Source organism: Sceloporus undulatus, chromosome 1 (assembly GCF_019175285.1).
Source record: "Sceloporus undulatus isolate JIND9_A2432 ecotype Alabama chromosome 1, SceUnd_v1.1, whole genome shotgun sequence".
Classification (NCBI taxonomy): Eukaryota; Metazoa; Chordata; class Lepidosauria; order Squamata; family Phrynosomatidae; genus Sceloporus; species Sceloporus undulatus.
In genome coordinates, this window is record NC_056522.1 from 212,062,922 (window position 1) to 212,080,884 (window position 17,963).

A 17,963-nucleotide genomic window follows, 5' to 3' on the forward strand; every position below is an offset into this window, starting at 1 on the left:
TTCCATATAAACCAATCAAGATCTATTTTCAAATGTTATAGGAGTGATGTGTTTAGTAAGGGGCAGATAGCTTGTGAATCGTTTGGTTTTGTAAATAAGTATTTTAAAAACTGGGGATGAGCACAGCCTTTGAGAGCTCAGAAGCACCTCCGATAAATTAATTTCAAATAAATTAGTAAAATATCTAATAATATGGAATGAAGCATACTAGGGATTTTATCACATGGGAACAATTGGAAGTATAAACAGTGGTTATCCCATGAAAATCACACTTTTGTGATTAAGATTTTCACATGACGTTGCGCATAATCCTGGGAATATCCCATGAAAAGGTTCTGACATGACATTGCAATGAAAAGCAATTAAAGTTCCATTATCCCAGGAATAAGCAGACAGTAAACAGCAACAAATCAATTACTGGCTATTCCCAGGATAATGGCTCTTTTATCGCACTGTGTATGAAAATGTTAATCATGTTTGAATCATGATTGTGTGATTTTTACGAAATAATCACTGATTAAACTACCAGTTTCCCCCCATGTGATAAAGTCCTAGGATAAATGCTTCCAGAAAAGAGATTTTTAGAAATAAAGAAACACACAGTAGATTTCTTGTAACTGTGGGCACCATTGTCTGAATGAAAATCTGAATAAATATATCAACCATGGTTTTGCACTTATTCATATTGATAATTTTCATTTTTTTCATTTAGGTTTTCACTGGAATCTTCACAGGTGAAATGTTTTTCAAACTAGTAGCCATGGATCCTTATTATTACTTCCAAGAAGGCTGGAACATTTTTGATGGCTTTATTGTCTCTCTGAGTTTGGTTGAACTTGGACTAGCTGATGTAGAAGGACTATCAGTTCTCCGGTCTTTCAGACTGGTAAATTATGCCTATTGAAATTTCTCTGTTACACTTCAAGAATGTTTGTATAAGGAATGTTAAAATTTAAAAAATGAACAATATGTCATTGCATCTTTATGCAAGCAAGTAAAAATCCAGAACTTTTGTTTTAAAGGATTCTTCAGACTTATTCATTGTAATGTTAAATGCATAATACATCATCTGGGGTTTGGTTCCAGATCCCCTGTGGATGCCAAAATCTGTGGATGCTCAAATGCCATTATATACAGTGGGGTAGTAAGGCGTGTCTCTTATATAGAATGGCAAAACCAGGTTTTAATTCTCTTTTTTTTTTAAAAAAAAAAGGATTTTCAAGCCATGGATGATTGAATGCAGAATCCAGGGGTATGGAGGGCTCACTGTATTGGTCTGAATATTTACAAATGGTCTGTCTTTATGTAGTTTTTGAAAAATTCTAAGGATTTTATCCAATGGTGTCCCTCCATTGACAAATTACTCTTTGCTCCAATGTAGGGTTCCCGCTGTAAAATGTGGAGGAAGGCAGCTGTAGCAGATTCCCTTTTCCCTTGCGGCTTCACAGTCCCTATCCAAATCGGCTCCAGAGTGCTGAATCATCTTTTGGAATGGCTCGGGGTTGCCAGGGGGCTTCAAGGAAATATAGGAAAATAACAAAATTTCTCTCTCTATTCCCCTAATAGAAATGTCTGCTAGAATAAAGAGCCTTCCGTCAGGAGCAGGACACCATTAGTTACATGCACCTCCCATAACATTGCTTAAAAGACGTCTACAGCAATACCAAGAAAAGTAAAGTTGAAATATATAGGGCACAATATAAAATGGATAAAAGAAATTTACAAGGAGCAAGAGGCTAGAATATTGATTAATGGAGAAAGAACCAAAAATATTCAAATTGGGAAAGGGACCAGGCAAGGCTGTCCTTTATCTCCTCTACTTTTTATAACCGCTTTAGAAATATTAAATAATAAAATTAGACAAGATAAAGAAATCGCAGGAATTAAAAATAAGGAATTTTGAATACAAAGTGCTAGCTTATGCAGATGACCTGGCTATTATTCTGTCTAATCCTGTGGAAGATATTGCACAAATGCTTAAAACAGTAGAAGAGTACGTTAAATATGCAGGTTTTAAGAACAATAGAGAAAAGTCAAATATTTTGCCCTTAAATATTAAACAAAAGGATTGTGAAAAAATTAAAACCCTTTCCAGTTTTGAAATAAAAAATAAACTAAAATATTTGGGGATAAATATTACAAGGAAAAATTCTGACCTATTTAAAAACAACTACATACCTTTATGGAACAACATAAAAAAGGACCTACAAAATTGGGGAAATTTACAAATTTCATGGCTCGGGAAAATAGCAGCAATTCAGATGTGTATTACACCCAAATTACTATTTTTATTTCAAAACCTCCCTATTATAACTAATGATAACCCCTTTAAGGAATGGGACAAGGAAATAACCAAATTTATCTGGAACAAAAGAAAACCAAGGATCAAACTTAAAATACTACAAGACAGTAAAGAAAGAGAGGGGGTTGGTTTACCTAATTATAAAATATACTATCACGCATGCTGTTTAGAGTGGGTTAGGAATTGGGTGCAGATTAAAAAAGATAAAACTCTACAACTGGAAGGTTTTGATAATGTAGTAGGTTGGCACGGGTATTTATTATATGACCAAATTAAGATTAATAAGAACTTCAACAATCATTTTTTAAGGAGATCCCTATTAAGAATATGGCAGAAATATAAACCCTTCTTTGTAACTAAAATTCCTGGATGGGCCTCGATAAACGAAGCCTTTTTCAGAAGAGAGAGGATGAAAGAAACGGATTGGGTAAGATATAAGGCTCTGTCAAAAATAGATATGGGGGAATTTAAAGTAAAAACAATGGAGGAATTGACTGAAGAAGGATTCAATGTTAACTGGTTCTTATATAGGCAAATTGTTGAGAGGTTTAAATTGGACAAGAAAATTTATCAGATAGAAAAGGAAGATACCACATTCGGAATACTGATGATGGAAGATTCGAAACACGTAATTTCCAAATTATACAATATATTATTAAAATTAGAGCAAAAAAGAAATGGAGCTTCTTTCCGCGGCGCACTGATGACGTCATGAAGCGCCAAGGGCGCATTCGTGACGTCATTAGCGCCGCGCGATGCTCAGCGTCCGATACGTCAATATGGCGCCGGCCATGTAGAAGGGCCGGCGCCATATTGTACGGACACAGTCCATATTAGACTCAGGGGCGTCTAGAAGAGACGCCCCTTTTTTAATATGGGACGTCCTGCGGACGTCCCAACTGCCGGTGTGTAACCGGCCAATGTTTAGGAATACTGATACTTGTATACTCATTAGATAATATATTGTATAAGATAGATCAGAAATGTACAATGGATATACTTGACATGATTTAGATAACAGCGAAAGGATAAGAGTTAAATAAATGTAACACCGAAAGGAGAAATATTAAAGGGAAAGTACATAATAAGTCAGATTTTCATTTTTCTGTTCAAAGGATGGGAAGTGATTTTAAGTGTAAGATGTTTAGATAATAGGAGTAGATAGTTTGTATCTGTTTAAGTTGGAGTTTTTTTGTTAGTTTGTTTGTTATTATTTTATAAGTGTTAACTCTTTTTTTCCTTCCTTGATATGTCTGTATATATGTTTTTAATCAATAAAAATTATATATATATATATATATATATATATATATATATATATAGGCCACAATTCAAAGAAAGTTAGTAATGAGTAATGCTGGTCATTGACCATATTAGTATAGGTTAATTGGTTGAGTTTGTTGTGACTAAATTCCATCAGACCAATGAAACCATGGCGGGCATTCTTTTGGTTATTTCCAACTAAAGCTTTTCAGTTAATTATTGAATTGTGATTCAATATATTGGTAAATCTCATTGACTGAATCAGTCTACTCTAGTCAGGACCCACAGTCCCCAGAAGCAACTTTTCCAAATCTTGCAATTTTGTGAAAAGTACTTCAAGCTGCATAGATCAGAAGGAGTTGCTTAAAAACAAATTTGGTCGGAGGCAATGTGATTAGGCCTTGCATAGTATGGATAAGAATTATTCTGTCTACAGATCTACTACAGTACACTTTACAGGATTTAGGCCACAGTTATTTAGTCAGTAAGTTCTAGAGTTTTCAAGTAAACATACCCCTAAGAAAATGTACCAAGAATAGGAGATTTCAAGTAGAATTTGAACAAAATCTCACTGGAAGTACATTAATTAAATAAGACTCATTTCTGAATAAATACTCTTTGGATTCCATTGTTTCTGGACTTCCTTTTAATTCACCTAACTTTTTCCACCATTAAGCCATACATTTTTGGTACTTTGTATTCTCCATTACAGAACCCCTTTGTCACTTTTTGTTTGTTTGTTTGTTTTTCAGCTGCGAGTTTTCAAATTAGCAAAATCCTGGCCAACATTAAATATGCTGATAAAGATTATTGGTAACTCGGTGGGTGCTTTGGGAAATTTGACTTTGGTTCTGGCCATCATTGTTTTCATTTTTGCCGTGGTTGGGATGCAGCTGTTTGGTAAAAGCTACAAGGAATGTGTCTGCAAGATTGCAAAAGACTGTGAGCTCCCACGATGGCACATGAATGACTTTTTCCACTCTTTCTTGATCGTGTTCCGAGTACTTTGCGGAGAATGGATAGAAACCATGTGGGACTGTATGGAGGTTGCAGGTCAAGCTATGTGCCTTACCGTCTTCATGATGGTTATGGTGATTGGAAATTTAGTGGTATGTAATTTTCCCAAAATTAAGTATTCTGAATCATAACAATACTGAGTCTAGCAAGAAGAAAGATTGTCTGTACTCCTATATCAGAGCTCTTGAAATGTTTAAGGTGATATGATTACCAGATACTATACTCAATGTTCAATGTTCATTCTTACAGCAGGAGTGATTGGTGAGCAGAAATATATCTACCAGCCCATTAAAAATATTTTATTCCTTATATATATCTGTGCATCATATACAGTGGTACCTCGGGATACGAAAGCACCGCGTTACGAAATTTCCGGGATACGAAAAAATTCCATAGGAAAAAACTGTTCCGGGTTACGTTTTTTTTTTCCGGCTTACGAAAAAAATTTTTGGTGCTTTTCGGCGCTTTTTCGCACGAAATCGCGGCTTCCAGCGCTAGCGCCTATGGCTTTTTCGGGTTGCGAAAGATTTCGGGTTACGAAGGGCGCCGCGGAACGAATTAATTTCGTAACCCGGGGTACCACTGTAATAGCTTTAATGGTGGGTCTGAAAACTATTAATCAGAACCGTTGACTCACTCTATAGAGGTGGATGAAGGGGTAACTAATGCTGAAATCTGTTGCTATAAAGCTTCAGATATGAACACTAACACCAGTTGGAGCAAAAAGATAGATAGCCTAGATAGTCATCTCCTGCAAGGACTTGGAACTGTTCCTTTTTTGACTGCAGCTCCTAGAATCCACATGCTGTTGTGGTTTCTGGAAGTTATAGTTCCCCAAAGTAATTTTTCTAAGCCCTGCAGTTACATGAAAATTACTTTGAGATCAGGAGATGATTAAAATCAAGTCTAGCCCAATGGAAATTAGCTTGGCCTTGCAGGTTATGAGAAATATTATTCCAATGCATACTCTTACATGTAGGTTTTTACAATGGTCTAGAACAGGAATTTGTAACAAGTCACCTTATGAGATGTCAGAAATTTCTGACAGGAAGTAGAAGAGAAAAAAGATTTACTACTATGGCACTTTTTCTAGGGACATAGGTAGTGCCATTCCTTTTCCTTCTCAAGGGTAGCCTACTTCCTAGACATCATGGGCCCCTCCTACATCTCCAGTGGTAGGTTTATGTACTGGTCTGTTCTTGTTGTGTGCCTTGAAGCTGTTTCCAAGTTATGGTGATCCTTAAGTGAATCTATTACAGAGTTTTCTTGGCAAGATTTGTTCAGAGGTATTTGCTTTTGCCTTCATCTGAGGCTGAGAGAGTGTGACTTGCCAAAAGTCATCCAGTGGCTTTACCCATCTTAACAGGGATTCAAGCCCTGGTCTCCAGAATCATAATTCAACACTCAAACAACTACACTATGCTAACTGTAGGTCTGGAATATATCTCAGATGTATTACTCATATCATCTAATGCAGAACGGGGTACCCTCAGCATTCCAATCTTACTTGATTTCAGAAGCTAGGTTCAGACATGGTTAGTACTTGAATGCAAGAAATACCAGGGATCTCCAGATAAGACATGGAAAGAATCCTGCCTAAACCTGGAGAGCCCTTTCCAGGCAGAGTTAATAATACTGAGCTCAATGTAAGGCAGCTATGGATGTTACTAAAGTCTACAGAGCAAAGGATGTGATCTTTTCTCCTCTTTCTCCCTTGAATAGGTGCTGAATCTATTTTTGGCCTTGCTACTGAGCTCTTTTAGTGCAGACAACCTTGCTGCCACAGATGATGACAACGAAATGAACAATCTCCAGATTGCTGTGGCAAGAATAGACAAAGGAGTTGCCTATATGAAAAGAAAGCTCCATGAATTCATACAGAATTCCTTTGTTAAAAAGCAAAAAGCTTTAGATGAGATCAAACCTCTTGAGGAGCTAAATAAGAACAGCTGCATTTCTAACCATACTGTGGAAATTGGCAAAGATCTGGATTATTTTAGGGATGGGAATGGGACTACAAGTGGCATTGGAACAGGTAGTAGCGTGGAAAAATATGTTGTTGATGAAAGTGATTATATGTCATTCATAAATAATCCAAGCTTGACTGTGACTGTGCCAATTGCTCTTGGAGAATCGGATTTTGAAAATTTAAATACAGAGGAATTTAGCAGTGAATCAGATTTGGAAGAGAGCAAAGAGGTAAGCCTTTACTTATTACTCTGTTTGGTTTAGATCACTGTTAATTTTTCTGGAATTAAGCAATGTGAGATAGCTTCTTGCACAGGAATTGGAATATAAAAAAGTTTTTTATAATATAAGGGAGAGAACATACAAAATGCACTTTGTTTTCTAATTCACTGATGTATCTTGTCATCTTCAATTCTGCACGTTCCTATTTCATTTTATACACTATGTTCCATTTTAACAGCTTTGGCAGAAATTGCTATGGTTGTCATATTTTCATACCCAGGAAAATAAAATGTTTGATTTGCTGGCATATAAACTTCATTTGTAATTAGATTCATGCGAACAGTTAATTCATACAGTAGCAAAATTATGATCACATGTTACAAACGTGTTCACAGTGTAGATGTTATTCCATCAACATTGCCATTTTATACTCTATTGCATAATGCATTTCAGCAGTGGCACCCATATTTACATGGTTTCTCCGGACTTCCCTCTTTTCTAACAGCTGGTTTACATACTTTCTTACTGATATCTTTTACAACAGTGGGGGAATGTATGCATGTAAAATTCTTTCACTGCATTCATAAGGTAACATGTGAGGAAGACATATGCTTGCTCACATAGGCGCATTATAAACGGGCCTTTAATACGCCCCTGTCACGTGCTAGGGGTTGGACGAGGACCTAGCGTCCATACTGGCTTCACCCCTAGCACGTGATGGGGGCGTAAAGATGACGGCGCTCTATACACATGGGCGCCACCATGTTTACGTGCTGGACGCGTTGCGTCCGCACGTGTCGCCCCGGAAATGACGCCGCAAATGCGCCCCTTGCGCTTTGCGGCGCCTCTTCCGGGGCCTGAGAAGGAGCGTGATTTTCACGTTCCTTCTCAGCAGCGTCCAGGAGCCGCGCCGTTTAAAGGCTGCGGCTCCCGGATAGTGTAAGCAGCGGCGGCAGCAGACCGCCACAATCCGGCGGTCTGTAATGCGCCATATTCTCCAAATGTCCCAGTTTAGTAGAAATAGTCCTGGTTAATTATCAGTTATTCCACTTGTTCAAAAGTGTTTAAAATGTCCTAGTTTCTCTGCCCTCCTCCCGCTTTCTCCCATTATCCCCAGCTTACTTCCATTGCTGCAGACCAAATTCAAAATGAAAAAGTAGTTTTCACTTAAGTGACTCAGTAGGGTGAGAGGCAGGAGCGTTCAGAGTCTTGTGCTTCCTGCTAGTCCCATGCAAAAGTAAACTTCTGCAGCTTCACCTAGCCTTATTAATAACTTTTGCTATCTTGACCACACTCTAATGTTGTTAGGCCACATGTGTTCTAGTTTTCTTCTGTGAAATGGTGGATGGTATCCATCCATCAAATTATAAAGTGTTATGGAGGAGATATTTAAAGTAGAGCTAATTTTTGCAATTTTGTTTTATCAGTATTGTTTTTCTTCTCCACCTTAAATTCCTTGCATATCTCTTTTTCTTTTTAATCAGAAGCTAAATTCCTCTAGCTCATCTGAAGGAAGCACTGTGGATATTGGAGTTCCAGCAGAAGAGCAACCAGAAGCAGAACCTGAGGAAGCACTTGAACCTGAAGCTTGTTTTACAGAAGGTCAGGGATGACTATTTGAAGCATCTGATAAGTTAATTGGCTAGACCTCTGTTTAAATTGCTTTTTTTCTTTTTTGTGTGTGGATGAAATGGAATTTGAAAAATACTAAACAAATTCTGTGTGTAGGTATATTATTGCAGAAAGGTGAGAACTATTTAATCTAGATTATACTGTGTGTAATATTAAAAAATTATGTATTCTTCTCTTGTTTTCTTTTCAAAAAATAATATATTTTTAGGCTGTGTTCAGAGATTCAAGTGCTGTCAGGTTAGTGTGGAAGATGGGAGAGGAAAACAATGGTGGAATCTTAGAAAAACTTGCTTCCGAATAGTTGAGCACAACTGGTTTGAAACCTTCATTGTCTTTATGATTCTTCTTAGTAGTGGTGCTCTGGTAAGTACAAATGGGAACAATGTTGTTTTTTTTAACTGACATGCCTATAACAATGTTTTCTTTGTTTTTTAAGTCTAACACATCTCATTTCTACTCTTTAAAAAAAATTATCAAAATGATGTCTGAAAGATAACTTAGGGCCTATACAGATTGGGAGAAAGGGGTGGACAGAGGCCGCCCCTTTCTCCCCTGGATCATGGCCATGCCAACCAAATGGCATGGCAACGATGTGCTGGGGAAAAGGAGCTGGGAAACGTGCCTCCTTTCTCTACTGCTGCCGAAGTGCCATAAGCGCTCTGGAGTGGCGCTGTGCCGTCCTTCATGTGCTGTGCCGTTTGGATGCGGCACATAAGCCACATCATCATTGTGCATGCCATATAAATGATGCATGCGGTAGGGCTTAGGAGTGTACAGATGCTCCACTCTCCTAAACCCTACTGTTGGCCTCAGGTTCCTGGATCGGGGTCTCATGCACATTGTCACAAAATGTGAATGGGACACACAAACAAAGACTGAGCGAGGGATGCTGGAGGATCTGCTTAAATATCCCAGCACCCAACTGTAGTGAAAACTAGTGACTAAGCTCAATCTGGTCCCACCCACCAGCCAAGCCTTTGAATTGATTGTTTTATGTTCCACTGCTGGGAGCCTCCCCAGTGGATCAAATGACCTTCCATCAGCTGGGTGACACTAATGGGATACAACTTAAAGGCTTATAGAAAGGAGGGAGAATGTGCAGTCTGTAGATTTCCTCCCCACAGGATTTTTGAGGCCCACACATGAAACCTCAAAACTATATTTGCACAGACACACACAAAAGGTATATTGTTGTTTTTATTAAATGTTCTAGCATGGGATATTTAGCATGTCTCTGCACCCACTGACAGATTTTTTTAATCCAGGAGAGACCTTATTTCAACCAAGAAGTAAACTAAAAGTAGAATTCTTTTTTAATTTTCTGGTTAAAAAAGCTTCTCCTGTAACAAAAAAGACCCCATAGGCGGGTTACAGACGGGCAAAAAGGGATGTACTCATGACGTCATGAAGGTAGAGCCTTCAGACGGGCTTTACCTGAATGCCGTCATGAACACGCCCCCCGCACGCCCCAAGCGGGAAGAAGCGGCATTAAAAAGGTGCTGCTTTTTTCCGCTTCTTTTCTGTTTGATGCGTACCGGCGCAGCTCCGTCTGTAAGCTGCTGCACCGATACGTCAGAATTGCTACGCCGCAAATATAAGTTGCCGGTTTAAAAGCTCCGTGTCAGCTGCGTCGCATAATGGGTCGGGGTCCGGGACATGCGTGGTTTGCAGTCAAGCTTTAATTGCAACGTCCGCTGCCATGGAGCTGTGGAAGCTGAGGCACAGCTGTGGCGCATTTTAAGCCTCGTAACCCTAACCCTAGAGCCACTTGTGCGCATGCGTTGCTAGAACCGCGGGAAGTTGTAACTTTTGCCGGCGGATGTTTTGGTTGTAGAAAGTGAAAAGGGAAAGTTTGGGATTTAAAGTGACCCCCTACACACATTCCTGCGCCATTCTCACCTGGGAACGGGCACAGTTCGGCTGCTCCTGGCACAGCTGTGTGGCGGCTCCCCTTTGCCACCAGGCAGGATGGCTCAGCCATCCACCAGCACCCCGAAAAAAGGCAGGGGGACGTCTTGGTCTCATACTGAGACGGCTGACCTCATAGCTATATGGTCCCAGCCAAACATTTTGCAGAAACTGGAGCAGTCCTACCTGAATGCTGACACATATCGAGAAGGGGAAGAAGCCATGAGAGCTGCTGCACCGGCACACCAGAATTGCTACGCCGCTAATTTAAGTTGCCCATTTAAAAGCTCCGTCGCATAGTGAGTTGGGGTCTTGGAACATGCGCAGTTTGCAGTCAGGCTTTAATTGCAATGTCCGCTGCCATGCAGCTGTGGAAGCTGAGGCACAGCTGCGGCGCATTTTAAGCCTCGTAACCCTAACCCTAACCCTAACCCTAGAGCAACATGTACGCATGCACTGCTTGGAAAGTTTGGACTTTAAAGTGCACCCCTACACACATTCCTGTGCCATTTTCACCTAACAATAAAAAACGCTAAAACTGTAAATATTGACATATGTACAAGGGAGGTGAGGGGAGATGGCAGGGGGACAGCGGTGGCAGCGGAGACAGCTGTGGCTGCGCATTGCAGATTCAGCAGGAGCGCGGGGACCAAAGGAGAGGAGGCATCTATGATGCTGGTGACATTGGCAACGTGCAAGTGGACAAGGATGCCAACACCAGCTGATCACCAGCTGGCAGGAGACCACCATTGTTTTAAAGGGGCTTGGGCACTTTAAATGTGCCCATAGGCTTTCTGCCGCCGCTGCTTAGCCCTGCGCAGCTGCGCATTCGCCAGCCGGCAAAGGAAAAAAAAAAGAGACCCCGGAGCTTGAATGTGCCCAAGACCTTTTGATGCCCTCTAAACTTGCCCCCAAAGGCAAAGGGCAACTAGAGAGGGCCTGGGATCAAGGGGCAGGGAGCACTGACAAGGCACTAGGTTCCATGATGTCCCATAAAGACATCATTTTGCCTCCCAGGGCATGTGTTCCCTCCCAGCCCTATCTATTCTACCCTTCCTGTTCTCTCCTCCCACCATGCCTGGCTCACTGGTCCCCAAACCAGCAATCTCCAAACTCTGTCCTCCCAGGCGTTTGGACTTCATCTCCCAGAATCCCCAGCCACCTTGCCCTGTGGTCTGGGATTCTGGGAGATGAAGTCCAAACACCTGGAAGGACAGAGTTTGGACATTGCTACCTCACACCACTCCTGCCTAGCTTTAAAGTCACAGGGAAAAAGTTTAAAGGGGCTTGGGCGCTTTAAATGCGCAGACAGGCTTTCTGCCGCCGCTGCTTAGCGCTGCAGCTGCAAAGCTGCGCACTTCTCATGCGGCAAAAGGAAAAAAAGCCGCAGTTTGGGCCGCCCGTGAGGAAGCTGCCTCTCTTTTTGCAGCGTCCTCCGAGGCGGCAGTATGGAAGCTCCGGGTCTGAAACGGACCCAGGTGAGGCGTCTTCACTGCCCCCTGTGTGGAAGCTCCAATACCTGAAGCACGCCCCCGGGGCGGGCCGTCTGGAGGCTCCGCATTCAGCTAAATACACCTCCAAGACGTCCTCCCCTGCCCGTCTGTAACCCGCCATAGATGTCTAAAATATGGCAAAATTGTCTCCCATGATCTCTTAAAGTTGTTACAACCTATTTAAAACTGGAGAATGCAGCAGGATTCTCATAGAAGTTCAACTCTCACCTATTTCTCACCTCTACTCTATAGGATATCATAAAAGATTTGTCCTGCATTTAAAATAACAGAACTGCAAACACACAGAGTATGTGGCAGCTAACAAGGCCAATGCGATTTTAGGCTGCATCAATAGAAATATAGTGTCTAGATCAAGGGAAGTAATAGCGCCATTCTATTCTGCTTTGGTCAGGCCTCACCTGGAATACTGTGTCCAGTTCTGGGCACCACAACTCAAAAAGGATGGGGAGAAACTGGAGCATGTCCAAAGGAGGGCAACTAAAATGGTGAAGGGTCCTATGAGGAACGACTTAGGGAATTGGGGATGTTTAGCCTGGAGAAGATAAGGTTAAGAGGTGATATGATAGCCCTGTTTAAATATTTGAATGGATGTCATATTGAGGAGGGAGCCAGCTTGTTTTCTGCTGCTCCAGAGACTAGAACATGGAACAATGGATCCAAACTGCAGGAAAAGAGATTCCACCTCAACATTAGGAGGAACATCCTGACAGTAAGGGCTGTTAGACAGTGGAACAAACTCCCTCGGAGTGTAGTGGAGTCTCCTTCCTTAGAGGTCTTCAAACAGAGGCTGGATGGCCATCTGTTGGGGATGCTTTGATTTAGATTTCCTGCATGGCAGAATGGGGTTGGACTGGATGGCCCTTGCAGTCTCTTTCAACTCTATGATTCTGTTCTATGATTCTATGTATGTCCTATTAGCATTATGGTAACTGCAGTATGAATTGCAAAAGTGTCCCATGCCTCTTCTTTATATGAAGAAATCATTGATGTAAGAGAAATAAAAAAATAACAGGTGAAATGGCCAACATCCTGTTAGTGACTGATGCAGATACAAGTTATAAAGTGCATACCGACTGATTTTTCTTTTTGGACAATGCACATCAGTTGTATCCAGCTGACAACAGCATAACCAGAGTGGTGCATTGGGTCCATTCAACATGGGATAGTACATTAAAAGTGCATAGAAATGTGTGTTGTCTGTACGTATTGCCTTTACATGTTGCATATTGCAGAGGCACAATGGATTGTCAGCCATGTACATTGACCATTGATCCAGATACATTACTTTACATTGCTATCCATTATAGGGGTTATGTAACATAACCCCTCAAGCAGATATTTAAGCTAAACTGAAGCAATGTCGGACCTTGCCAATGTGTCTCATTTTCTTATGTAATAGAACTGGAAAGGCTTCCCTAATAGGTTTGATTTTGAACAAGTTTTAGCAAATGTTGAAAGAAGCTGAATGGTGAGGCTTTCTGCCAGTTTGTTTACCTTGAATCCTAAACCACTGGGAATAATTTGCAGGCATTTGAAGACATATACATTGAGCAAAGAAAAACTATCAAGACCATGCTGGAATATGCTGACAAGGTTTTCACCTACATCTTCATTCTTGAGATGCTTCTGAAATGGGTGGCATATGGATATCAAACGTACTTCACCAATGCCTGGTGTTGGCTGGATTTCCTGATCGTTGATGTACGTATCCTACTATTTCACTACTATTGTTGTAGTGTTGAGTGCTCCTTTTTGCATAGCTGCAGCTGACCATTGTTTCTCTTGTTACTTTCTCTTCAACTGTTAGTTACCATCCCAAGACTGCTAAGCATGCTCACTGGGCTGCTGGGTAGTACCTACTCACACCCTCCTGACATTTGTACATCTGTGAAATATGGGATCCCTCAGTTCCACTCATTCCTCCCCACTATCTGTGAATAGTGTTGCTTTGGCTGCACAAACATTTTCATTTAGAGAATGGGTTTATTAACAGCATAGAAGATTTCTTTTATTAAGATATATCAAAATTTCTTCACTTTTCATTTTGAAGATATCCCTCTGGCAAGCCTTATTTTATTGTTCATTTTAATCAACAGTAAGTCATAAACTCTTTGAAGAGCCTGCTTGCACTCATAGGAGAATACTCAGTCAGCCATTTATCAGAAAGATAGATCCCAGTTCATAGACATATTAACATAACATTTATGCGGATGGCTAGTTTCCACATAACATTTCCACATTGGGGGAAAAGGCTACAAAATGTTATCTTGGAATAAGTCTTTAGTATGTAAAATATTGTGCTAAAATCTTAATTTTTACTATACTATTAGAAAGCTTCCCAGGCAAACTTCTGCCAATTTAGATAAAATAGCAAAACTTGATGCTGACAAATTTCCTCTGCTGGTTTAAAGATGATTTGCAGTATTTGGAATGTCCTTTCTGCATTGGTGAAAAATCCTTTAAATCCTGTATTCTTGATTCAAAACCCTTCAAATCAAGTACTTTAAAAACACTTAAATCTACACCAACACAAAGACAAAAACATCTAAACACATGATGTTTGGTGTTGTTTGATTTGTAGCTTTGTGGTTTTGTATGTTATTATTTAAAATGTAATAAATATTATAGGCCAAATATGGCATAGTGGTTTGAGCTTTGCACTGCAACTCTGGAGACCAGGGTTTGATTTTCAGCCCGACCATGACACCCACTGGGTGACCTTTGGCAAGTCACGCTCTCTCAGTCTTAGGGGAAGGCAATGGCAAACCTCCTCTGAACAAATCTTGCCAAGAAAACCACACGATAGCTTCTCCTTAAGGGTGCTATAAATCGGAAAGGACTTGAAGGCACACAACAGCAACAAATATTATAATAAAATAAAAACACTTAAAACTGATTACTGAATAATGTACAGTACTCGCTCACATATGCTTTACAAAAATGTAATTAATGTAGACAATTCTCTTCACTCTTGATTACTCTTATGCATTAATCTGCATATAAAAGATTTGCCATATTAAAAAAAATGTTGCTGTGCTATATTCTTATCTTCAAGTCTGACTGAAGAAATTTTCTGCCCAATGTACAGTGCAAGGTAGTGTTTTGTGGCATCCCATTCTCCATTCAGAATTAACCAAACTAATATTTGGATCAACATAGGCAAATGAGCAACATGTTCCTTTTCACTGAGGACAGTGGGCTATCTAATAAGTATGTGTGTCTTGTGGAGAAAAGGCCATACTGCCTTATCCAAACACAGATACAAACAAAAGATAGCTACCCTTCCATGTCAGGAACAATAAGCTAGGTGACCACCTTGCCTAGATGAGCACGCATCAACCTGGCTTTCCACAGTGATCCCAATTCAGGGATCAAGCCACACATTTTTTTAAAAAACCCAAAGTGGAGTAAACTGGGTTTGTTTTTAAGCTCACCTTAAAGCTCTAAGGCATCAAGAAGTGTTTTCACATTGGAAGAAGAGGAAAATCATGTATTCCAACAGAACTGAGATTGATGTAAGGATGCATTATTTAGCCTGTGTCAGTTCAGCCTTGGACATGTCCAGAGCAAATTGTAAACAGTGTTTTGGCTGTTCTGCTTACCCAGTTTTCATGTGTGAATGTGATATGTAAAGGACATTATGACTTTGGGATTTTTCTAGGCCTGTGATTTCACCAGACTATACATACCTGAATACAGAAGTATTTCCTAGAATGTAAAAGGATGATTTGGGTTTTCTTTTCCACAGGTGTCATTGGTTAGCTTAACTGCAAATGCCTTGGGTTATTCAGAACTTGGTGCCATTAAGTCTCTTCGGACACTGAGAGCTTTGAGGCCTTTGAGAGCCTTGTCAAGATTTGAAGGCATGAGGGTAAGATGAAATGAGAGAAAAGCTGATCTTAATTTAAATGCATGTCTAAGTATCAGGAATGTTTCATGCATGCTATATCAGGAATGATAAATCCATGCAGAAATGCTGCCCTTTCATTTTATTGCATATTGATCAATAAGATAAGCAAAAGGCTTCATTAGCTCACCTTAAGCCTTATTTAACACCACTTACTAGCTGTATGCATTTATATTACTTTACTTTCTAGCCGATTTGAGGAGTTTGTCATAAATGTATTTAAGCAGATTTGCTAATAGTGATCCTAAAGGTGAGTACCTTTTATATCAATTTGCTCCTAACAGAAAGAAAGAAACATTGGCAATTCACAACTGGGTTTATGCTACACTGATGTGTGTTTTTTTAAGCTCTCATAAAACCAGATCCAGTATATTCCTCTTATTTAATGGGGAATACTTGTACTCCCAGTCAAAATCAATTGTGATAGGCTTCAGTTTAGGATTTCATTCAGTAAGTCAAATTTGATATTATCAAGCCTCCAGACAGAGGCGTGTTTCCTATTTGACACAAGTGCTTACATATACTAGTATATAAGCACAGTTAGTAATCGTGATCTGTAGATAATTCATTAAACTCTAGTACAGTATTGTGCCATTAATTGAACTCAACCTTTTAAATGGCCAGTTAACCAGATACTTCAATTGATTTTCTCTCCCCAAACTATAGCTACTAGTTTCCATAGGTTGAAGTACTTCCAGCAGATCCCCAGCATTATGTATACAAACCTTGCAATATTACATGTTTGATGGGGTAAGCAGGATCACCATTTAGTCTCTATCAGAAAAGTTCCTTACACCAAACCCCTGTTTTCTTCTCTTCATTAATGTTACCGGATAGATCTGTGACTGCACTGAAGTCACCAGTAGAACTCCAGATACATCACTTGTAAACATTAATTTACCCACTTTATACAACCTGATCCAAATTGCATGTTGGTCAAACCTGTTATTTTTCAGAGAATGCCTTTTGCCACTTCATGGAAACATAAGAGGAAACAGCTTTTGAGTAATGTTAAAAAGAAGCCTTTCTAGTTAGATGGACAGCTGATAAACATGCTGCTGTAACAGTATTTAGAAGTAAAGTCACACCAGTACCATGAAATGAAATTTAGATGATTGGAGCTCAGTTCCTCAAATTGTATCCATCAGGTTGCATATCTTTTCTTCAAAATTTCTAAAAAGGAAATACTATAAATTGAAACTGACTCGATACATGAATTTCAGGTGCATCTAACCACCCCTTAATTTCAACAAATCCCTTTAAACAAGAAATTCATGAATTGAGAAGTCAGCAGTGGAATAGGGTAAGAGCTGGTCAATTCCTGTAGTGTTCACGAACATTCATTCAGTTTTCAACTAACTGTTTGGTTTATCCATGTTCATACTTCTTTTTATTTACTATTCATGAACATTCTTGCAAATATGTTTTTGTTGGCACAAATGTTTCTGGAACTGTTGTCCTTTGTACTCCTTTCTAAATAACCTTAAAGACTATCGATGATGCTAAATGTTCATGTAATATGAGTACCAAGAATATGGCAATCTGAAAAATTATTTCGATACACATCTGGTTCATAAGAAAAGAAATATGATTATACTTGGTTTCATTTTTTTCATTTTCAAGCGATTTTCTGTTGCAATGATTCCAGCTAATGCTATTTAAAAGGAACCAAGGAGTCACATGTCCATAATGATATCAGCTATTTGCCATTTCTTATGTATTTCCCCACATGTAAAGGTTTCTATTGCTGAACCAAGGAGCAAAAGAAATAACCTCTGACTTTGGTTGTCCCTAGAAACAATGCTGACAATAAACGGATCAAAGTGTGCAAACAACATAACACAGGAAAAATTATTTGCCCAAAGCATTTGGCCAAAATTTAGAAAGAGTATGCCTTCATAGAAATCAATGTTTGTTAATGAATGCTTCGTGAACAGGAAAAAAACTTCTATAAAACATTGAAACACACAACTGACCAGCTCTCAATGACATCACTGATGCGTAAATGACATGCTTTTGAGACAGTTTTCAGTTAGTGGAAAAAGAAGGTATGAGTTGAGGGACAGAGACATAGTTCATATAAATCTTTCAAAGGGAGCAGTGATTCAATTTGCACCAAATAAGTGGGATTCAACTATTACTAGTGCAGCAACAGACTAGAAGCACTAGAATGCTTGAGGAGGTTTATCATTTATTTATTTATTTAATTTCTATCCTGCCTTTCTCCTGG

At 39.6% G+C, this 17,963-nt stretch overlaps 1 protein-coding gene across 6 annotated transcripts in view; it reads left to right on the plus strand.

Moving 5' to 3' along the window:
- Nucleotides 1-17,963, plus strand: part of LOC121931903 (sodium channel protein type 1 subunit alpha) — a 167,833-nt gene that overhangs the window by 128,606 nt on the left and 21,264 nt on the right. For all 6 annotated transcript variants that reach the window (XM_042470043.1, XM_042470066.1, XM_042470058.1 and 3 more), the window contains 7 exons: nt 713-886; nt 4,318-4,674; nt 6,305-6,781; nt 8,257-8,374; nt 8,613-8,767; nt 13,354-13,527; nt 15,575-15,697. In XM_042470043.1, coding sequence (XP_042325977.1) covers nt 713-886; nt 4,318-4,674; nt 6,305-6,781; nt 8,257-8,374; nt 8,613-8,767; nt 13,354-13,527; nt 15,575-15,697 — 1,578 coding nt within the window. The remainder of the gene's footprint in view (nt 1-712; nt 887-4,317; nt 4,675-6,304; nt 6,782-8,256; nt 8,375-8,612; nt 8,768-13,353; nt 13,528-15,574; nt 15,698-17,963) is intronic.